The 8733-nt window shown below is 49.7% G+C and overlaps 1 protein-coding gene across 1 annotated transcript; it reads right to left on the bottom strand.

Moving 5' to 3' along the window:
• Positions 1-268: 268 nt before the first annotated feature.
• AHSA1 (activator of HSP90 ATPase activity 1) lies at positions 269-8620 on the bottom strand. The gene is made up of 9 exons (XM_037031374.1): positions 8340-8620; positions 6896-7086; positions 5267-5349; positions 4763-4880; positions 3631-3719; positions 2357-2485; positions 1784-1885; positions 760-811; positions 269-660 (listed from the first exon to the last, which is right to left on the bottom strand). Exons 1-9 carry the CDS (start codon positions 8417-8419, stop codon positions 488-490), a joined length of 1017 nt encoding a protein of 338 aa, XP_036887269.1. The 5' UTR covers positions 8420-8620; the 3' UTR covers positions 269-487.
• Between the last annotated feature and the right edge of the window lie 113 nt (positions 8621-8733).

An 8733-nucleotide genomic window follows, 5' to 3' on the forward strand; every position in this document is an offset into this window, starting at 1 on the left:
GAGTGGGAGGCCCAGGATGCCACCCCCACCAGGGTTGCTGGCGCAGGTTAACCCAGGGCACCAACCCGCTTCCCCTGCCCCTCAGTGAGGGGAACAGAATGTCCTGCCAGTCTGCAGCATGCGTGGTGACAGGCACACTCCCAATTACATCCATCTCTCCAGAACAGAGTCGAGGCCTTATTCCAACCTCCCAGTTTTCTGTAAAATTCAGAGCCTTCAAGGAAACTCTTAGTAACAGCCATCCCATCAACACAGGATCCAGATAATGCATGTTTTTTAAATTACGTTTATTTAGCATATGTACACATAAAAGAAATCGCCCTCTATTCCCACCCAGCAGAAAACATGCACAAACCCAAGGTATATGTGGAGGGAAGGGCCCCGGCCCCAAGTTAGTGGTTGGGATGGTGCAATCCTGTGAGTCAAGCCTCAGTCAGGAGAGGGCTGGACCGAAGTGTTGGGCAAGCTGCAGCTCCCGCCACCAGCCCTAAAGCAAGCGTGCGCCGTAGCCGAAGGTCTGTTTGATGCCCTCGAAGTAGTAGCGCTGCCAACCCTGCCGTGTCCTCTCCTCTTCAGGGGCGGGAACGCCTCGGCCTTCCATGCACAGTTCAGTCTCTCCATTCTTGTCAATGAAGGTCAAGGTGATGGTGGCAAAGTGCCCTGAGGAAAGGCAGAGGAGGGGAGAGGTTTCAGGCCAAGCGTTTGAGACTAAGGGGAAATTTCTGGGCTCAGTGGCAATAAACAAGTATGCCTGCTTACCTTCTGGCCAAGATTTAAACCTCCACTTCATCACGATATGTTTCTCAGGCACCTAAGATAACCAAAGAGGTCAGCCCATACTCCAGTTCAGCAGTTTCCAACCTTTTACATCTTTCACCTCACCACACGCGTAAACTAATTACTAAAATTCTATAGCACACCAAACAATCTATTTTTGCCAATGTGAGACACACACACACACACACACACATTTTCATTCAGTTCACACCAGATGGCATTGTTGTGGTGGCTGTTGTCATTTTTTTATCTGACACTCTAAGGGAAAAGAGGTCAGTGGCCTGACTAAATAGGCAAGGAATGCAGGTTTTAAAAATTCTTGTGGCACACTGGGTGAAAATGGCTGCCACAGGCCCTGGCCAGTTCAGCTTGGTTGGGGTGCTGTCCCCACACACCAAAGCTGTGGGTCTGAGCTCGTGAGGGCGCACACAAGGTGCAATCAATGAATGCATAAATAAGCAGAACAACAAACTGATTCTTTTTCTCAAAATCAACAAATAAAATTAAAAAGAAAAGACCTCCTATGTATCAATGTATCCAAGCCTGGCTACACAGGCTATCTGCCTTCACATGGAATTTATCATCTGTGCAGGTACACCACTTACTAGGACAAAGTGGACCACAGAGTGGGTAGCTTCTGCAGTGAAATTATAGTAATGCCTAATACCTCCTCTTACTCCTAAGTTGTGTCTGGTCCACTGGGCACAGGTGACATTTCAGTGCAGCAAGTGGAAGGCTGCAAGCCACCAATATATACAACCTTTCTTCCATTAGTTCTCCTACGAAGAACCAATTTTCACTCCTTTTGGGAGAAAATATTGGGAAAGCAAAAGAATTCAAATGGCAGCATTCTCTTGGGAAAACAAGACAAAACAAAACAAAAGGAAGTGGTACTAACTGAAGATTAAAGGCTTAAATTACACCCACAGAGCTGGGAAAGAGAGAAATGTTACTCTTCTCACCAGGCAGAGGGTGCATCCTGGGCCTGGGGCCAGCAGGTACTCACCAGATCAGTGAATTCCCCAGTGACGTTGCCATCTACCAGCTGGAACTTCCCTCCTTTGTCTGCTTCTAACACTGCAGGAGCATGGGTAAAGGCCTGAACCAGCTGCAGGGGGGGGGAAGGAGGAGAGGAAAAATGAGGTAGGGAGAGGAGGCATGGCTCTCAGTGGGATCTGGGGACATATGGCAACGGAGACCTGCATGCCTCAGCTCTCATGCCGAAGACCCCGCCTTGTGCAACGACCAGGCTCAGGTCCAGTTCTGTTCCACCACGGACCTCACTCTGCTCTGAGTGATTCGGAATCCACCCAACATTACGTCAGCCCCGTTTTCTAAAAACAGTGATTCCCAGTGGTTCCCACTTAGATGACCAGGTAGTGCAGGTGATAAAGAAGAGGGCAAATACATGTTGAGGTGTGGGCTGAACTGAAGCAGGTTTTCCTTTGCCTCTGCGTGTACGAGGAAAGCCTCGAGGTCCCACTCCTCAGGACCCCTTCCACGTGTGGAGGAGACGGGCCCACAGTCCATGCCACTGGGAGCGGCGGCGCCGTGAGGCCGAAGGAGCGAGCACACTCACCTCTTGGGTGGTGAGCACTCTATAGAGCTCCTCTGGCGACGTCAGGAAGGTGTCTCTAAGGGTGATCTTACAAGTGGGGATTCTGACACCAACTGGTGTGGCCTGGGCTTTTGAGGGAGCAGATTTAACCTGTGGAGTCACAGTGAAAACAGTCAGTTTAGAGTAATGATGAAACCTCAATTAACATGGCTTCAGGGACAACACCCTGCCATCTACGCTCACAACCCTTTTTACTCCGAAGCTGATTAATTACTGCAGGGTAAGGTTAGGGGGCATTTCTGTGTATGGGTGTTTCAGTCACCAGGGAAGCTTTTCTGGAAAATGTTCAATTTCCATGGAAAACAACCACTTTGGGTGAGGGACGACTGAGACTGTTTTAAGACCCCATCAGCCAAAGGACACATTACAATAGACCATCAGACATTTCTGAAGAGCACAGTGTGATCCCCAAACAGAATTTCTATGCCTAAATAGCTGGACGCAACAACCCCAACCCCGCCCCCTTCTCCAAAATACCCTTCACCGTGCCGACAAAGGGCATTAGGGCTGAAAACTGAGTGCTTACTCCAATCTATGCAAGTTCCACGGCCAGAAAAAAAATACTTGCTCACCCTGCAAATGGGGTGAAATCAATCAGTTTCCTGATAGGCGAAGCTAGTGATAGCTTGAAAAAACCCAATACCTTGAAAAAATCTCTAATATCGAAGTATGAAATACCAATATCCCAGTTGGAAATAATACTGATGACATATATGGGCAAAGACCATCCTGTATTCTCAACATAACTGGTGTAAAATGCAACCAAGAGCCATGGCCAGTGCAGCTCAGTAGCTTGAGTGCTGGCTTGCAGCCAAAAGGTTGCCGGTTCCATCCCCAGTTAGGGTACAAGTCTGGGTTGCAGGCACCTCAGGTCCCCAGTAGGGGGTGTGAGAGAGGCAACCAACTGATGTCTCACACACTGATGTTTTTCTCCCTGCTTCTTTCTCCCTTCCCCTCTCTCTAAAAAAATGAAATCTTTAAATACACAAATAAATAAATAAAATGCAACTGAGAGTTAGACTTTCAAGCCCCTAATGGATTCCATCTGCTCTAGCAATAGTTACAAATGAATAAAAACCAGGCGAAAGACAGGCAGACCGACAACTACAGGTCGCAGGCTAAAAAGCTGGGGCACAAGGGTGAGGGTCAGAGAGAAAGCTGGAACTGAGGCGGCGCAGTGTCTCAGCGACCGCTCGGGAAGGCCTCCCACCCCGCCCCACGGGAAGACGGTTTACCCTGGGCTCCTCAGTTCTCAGTGCGGGCCGAGCGCTTTGGTCTACTGACTCTCCATTCAGTGTAGGCAAGATCATGCCCTGCGTGAACTCTGGAAAGACAAAAACCCCAGCTCTTGGAAGCTATTTCTTACAGGAGCTGAGTTTCAGGGCTTCGAGCAGCTTAACAAACATGGCCACCTTAACCCAGAATGAAGTAATGACCAGGAAAGGGTCTATCCACTTCACATTTTTATCTTTGGTCCATGCCAGACAGGTATCTGACTGTAGGCTATAGAATGGAGTATGTTCATCAGGATTATTTTACACCCGATTCCACTGGAAGCATTACAACTTGTTAAACACATGTGAAGTCCATTATGGATGGCAGCCGATGAAGCAGCTGCATTTCCAACGAGCCTCCAAGTGGGGAAAGATGCCCGAGGACGCACGTGCAGCGCTCGCCTTACGGCTGTAGAGCAGCTAACGACTAGTTGTGGGACTGGAACACTGGCCCCCACCCCAACGCTGGCTCCCTGTCGGCCATCACGTGCACTCCGCCAGGTGAAAGCCGACGGCAGAACTGAAACTCCAGGGGAGGGCTGAGCTGGTCAGTATTCTGATCACCCTCTAACTGTCCTGGAAAGTGCACATTACAGACACCCCAGGGCCCAAGCAGCAAGTCCCGGGATGCCAAGTCTTTAGATCAGTGCTGTCCACCAGGAACAGAACGTCAGCCCAGAGTGTATTTTAAAAATTCCCGGCAGCCACATAAAAAAGTTACTTACACAGGGAAAACTAATTTCAATAATTTACTTAACCCAATACACCCGAACTATCACTTCAAAATATTACATCAAAAAAATCTGACACTTTACATTTTTTGTACCAAGTCTTCAAAATCCACTGTAGTTTACACTCAATGTACATCTATTTGAACCGGCCACATTTCAATCGCCCCACAGCCAACATACCAGACTCTGCAGCCACAGGTCTTTTCCGTACTCAGAGTTAACAGACTGTCCTCAAGATGAAACAAGCCCCGCCCCCCCCCAATCTTTACCCATGTGTCAAAGAAAGGACTGTCAAGCCCCTTAATCAGAGTCTGGCAGGTGGAAAACTCTCCTCGAAGCATACGCAACTACTCAAGGGATACCTGTTTTGAGGGTGCTGATGTAAATTCCCATTGCTTCTCTGAGAAGTTTCACCCCTTCTTCTTTCATTAAGGCCACGAGATTTGTGTCAGGCTCATCTTTGGCAAGGCTCACACTAATCTGAGTGAAAGATCAGAAGTAGGTAGTAAATAACTTGAGGGTACCTATGCTGTGGAATGTGGGTGCTGGGCAATCAGGTAACTGATGTTTCCAAAGGAAATGTGTGAGAAGTGGGGTATCTGCATGATCCCCGGGAGTGTTCCTCCTCAAGTTCTCTCTGCCAAGGCAAAGGTGGCTGGTGTTAGGACCCACGTCACTAGCTAACGCCAAGTTACTACGTAAGCACAGGCTGCTCTGGAAGCTCCCAGTGGCACCACTGACCTAGAAAGTCATCTGCAGACTGGGGTTCTGCATGCCTGGCCTTTCTTTTTGAATGACAGCTCACTTTTCTCCCCTGGGAATAAGAGGATGTGGAAGACTCAGATGAGGACTTAGGAAGCACAAACCTCTACTTCATCCACGCTGTTTTCATCGGACAAATTGGGGATCTCCACGTGTCCCTTGAACTGCACTCCAGACTTAGAGGTACCTGTCAAGAGCAACGCAATCTTCTCTGAAAGAAAAGCTGTCTACTCTGGAGCCCTTACTACTACTCTGCTCACCCTTCTTTCAGACATCTGAACTGATCTTCTTTATCCTGAGAAAATGTGGTGCACCAGACACACCCAACCTTCCCCCCCTCAGGGAAAAAAAGGCTTCCCTTATCCAACTTTTTGGAACCAAGTGTGTTTTTACAGTGTAGGGCCAAGAGCTGCATGAATTCTACCAGGAAGACTTTGGGTCAACAGCCAATATGGTCAGTTCTGCTAGAATGCTTATTCTGAACATACATACTTGTTCCAATTAGGGGGCATTTGATCTGACATGAATGTTCACATTCGCTTATACCCACGAGCAACACTAGGTGAACAGACACTGCTTTGCCAGTGACCTCAGTGCACCATGCCTGCTGCAAGCCATGCCACCCACAGATGCTGTTACGAAGTTCCTTCTGGCTACAGAAGACTCCCTCCTACTGCTTTGCGGACACACCAGTCGCACCTCCCATGGCCCCCTTTCCCAGGTACCCTCCAGGTCGCTTTCAAAGTGAGGCCTCACACTTAATGTATTATTTCCGTATTTCTTACCATTTTATATGTTTAAAACTGCTAGCAATTTTTACATCCCTAAATTTTTAAAACCATGCCACTGATGAAGCTTTTGGGTGTTGTGGGCCTAACCCTCTTTTTTCAATAAGCCTGTGGTTTTCATTGAGTGAACTCGCACACTGCAGCGATTTTTAGGAATACACGTGTCACACTGTGGCAGAACCGGCCGTGCTTCAAAATTAATCAACAAAACATTTCCTTTTCCCCACTTCGCTAGGCCCCTTTTCTCAGTCGGATGGGGCACGATGACATCTAAGGTTCTTCGTAGACCACTGAGCTTTAGTAGTTAAAACAAAACCCTCCCTGATACAACTACTTTTCCCTTCTTTTTCACCCCCTCGAGAAATATGCTCTGAAAGAAAAATTTATTTTATACTTTGCCCAGTACATACACTTCGTTATCTCTCAGGCCTTGTAAAACTCAGCCTCCCGACTAAAAGACCCTCTAGTGGGTGTATGCACAGTTCCAATTCTTTGTTAGTATCACAGAGGAGACAGTAAACTAGAGGACAAAACCACCCCACATTAGCACAGTGGTCTGACCTGTTAGATGCACAGGGAAGCCAGGAGATAAGACCAAGACCAAGACCAAAAAGCCTCCCGCCACCCCGCCCTTTAAATTATCCAAGAGACAAGAGAAGCTAGTTGAGGAAGTCACCTAACGTGTACTCACACAGTCCAAGCCCCCAAAACACAGGGCTACAGCCGATTCACCAGTAGTGACTCTTGAGACTCAGAGAAGAAACCTACTTAGTGTCCTGCGCTGGCAGAGAAATTCCAGCACAGAACACCACTTTCTGCAGGGCACCAAGACAGCACTATCTCCCCTGAAAAGGTCGTAAGCCCTCAAAGCCTGTTCTGCCCAGCTCCCAAACAGGTCCGCAGAATGAGGTGAACCTTCTTCCTGACAGTGCAGCAGAGACTTACCTGTCCAGTTTAGTTTGACGGACCACTCGTAGAAGAAGATAAGCTTGCCTTTGCGATTGTTAATGGACGCCTCTCCATCAAGTTTGCTCACTTCTGTCACCTCACACTTGCCTTCCTCATTTTGCACCCGCACTGCCAGGAACAGTGTTTTCAGTTTTTCCGTGGACCAGTTTGAAGCATCCCTCTCTGTCCTGCAAAACAGAAACAAGGCTATGGACCAGCAGCCAAAGAGCGCTCTGCTTGCTCTACTCAAGAGGCCTGACAAATAGTTGGAGAACAAAAACCCCCTGCTCCCAATCCAGTGAGTCCAGAAATGTGTCACTCTGCTTCAGGAAGACCAGGAGTTACATACTGTCAACGAAGACAACCTCCCCACAGAACATCACAAACTCAACCAGCATAACGGTGCCGGGACAGTGTCTAACACCTTAACACGGTGCCACTTGACCAAGGGGGACTGTGCACGTCTTGCTTAAGTTGGGAGCACAGCCTGAACCCTGCGTACATAAAAAGTCCTGGAAGGAATAAACCAATGATCTTGACCCAATTAGCACTGTGTTCTGAGCTGTCAAGTTCAGGTTGTGCTGTGAATGCCCCCCACACTGTGTGCCCCCTACACAATGTGTGCGCTCTAGATGGCCATAAAAACAATGTAAGTCTAGAGCTTCAAAACAAAAAGACACAGAGAGGAAAAATCACTATCTGCCTCATGACTTACTAACCAGTAGAGAAAAACAACAAAAAGCTGCAACAAAGTGAAAAACGCAGTTAACAACATAATGAACAAAGTTCAGTGGAGTTGAAAAAGAAGGAAACTACTTCTGGAAGATTTCATGAAGGAGAGCAGGCTTTGAAAGAGTAGCTGGCTTCTGAAAGCACGCTTGCCCGGCAACCAGGGGCAGTCCCCGGAGTTACAACACACGCAAACTAACAGTTCCGGGGGACAGGCCGGGCGTCTTCGCCGCCGCGGAGCTCCGAGCACCTGGAGAGCACGTTCTGAACCTCCGCTTTCCGGGCCGAAGCTGCCGTTCCTACGACTTTTAATTTCACCCGCAAACCGCAAAACAGGAATTCCAGCCACCCCGTCCCCAAGCCTTTCACAGCAACCTCCCGACACAACCCAGGGCCCCCGTCTGGGTCACACTGTCTCCTCTGACCACGTGTGCGAAATCTCTCTCAGGTTGGTGGCAGAAGCTAGGGAGTTATGTTTCCATCTCTTTGAAACCTCTCTTCTGGGGTCAGCCCTCCACCTAGCCCCTAACCCCCTAAACACTGAAACGGCGGTCGGGGGAGGCATGGGGCTACGGACACCCGGCAACAAGAACCCACCCTCATCTCCGGTCAGGGCTGCCTTGGCCCTAGCCTTGTCCCAGCAGAGGTTCCAGGGACCCCGCCACCCTGACCCAACTGCAATGCTCCCGTGGCCTGGCCCGCTAGCCCTCACCAGTGCCAGTTGTTGACGTTGGTGGCGTCCGCCCGCTCCTCCACGATCCAGCGTGGGTCACCCTCACCCCACTTGGCCATCGGCTTTCTTATCGCGCCGTCACCAGGTCCCGAGCAGCCACAGCCACGACCTAAGCACTGCCTGACCCCAGTCGCGCCGTCACCAGGTTCCAGGCAGCCGCAGCCACCACCCCAGCACCGCCTGCTCCCGGCCACCCGGCAGCGCCTGGAAACTACTAGAAGCGGCCGCAGAACCTTCTGGCTCGCTTTTCCCTCCACCCCCCGCCCCCTCCCGGCCTTAACTTCCGGCTCCTCCTAACTCCTACCCCGTACTTCCGTTCCACCTCTCCAGACCTTGGCTTCCGCCTGTGCTAGGGTTCTTTCGGGCTCCCTCG

Source organism: Sturnira hondurensis, unplaced genomic scaffold (genome assembly GCF_014824575.4).
Source record: "Sturnira hondurensis isolate 20B ecotype Veracruz unplaced genomic scaffold, ASM1482457v3 Scaffold0021143, whole genome shotgun sequence".
In the NCBI taxonomy this organism is placed as follows: domain Eukaryota; kingdom Metazoa; phylum Chordata; class Mammalia; order Chiroptera; family Phyllostomidae; genus Sturnira; species Sturnira hondurensis.

Excerpts from the sequence above, each read along its gene's own strand:
- AHSA1 (XM_037031374.1), bottom strand. The coding sequence starts at position 8,419 with ATGGCCAAGTGGGGTGAGGGTGACCCACGCTGGATCGTGGAGGAGCGG. Across the intron at positions 7,087-8,339 it reads AACGTCAACAACTGGCACTG|GACAGAGAGGGATGCTTCAA; the intron begins GTGAGGGCTAGC and ends TCTGTTTTGCAG. Across the intron at positions 661-759 it reads GTTTAAATCTTGGCCAGAAG|GGCACTTTGCCACCATCACC; the intron begins GTAAGCAGGCAT and ends GCCTTTCCTCAG.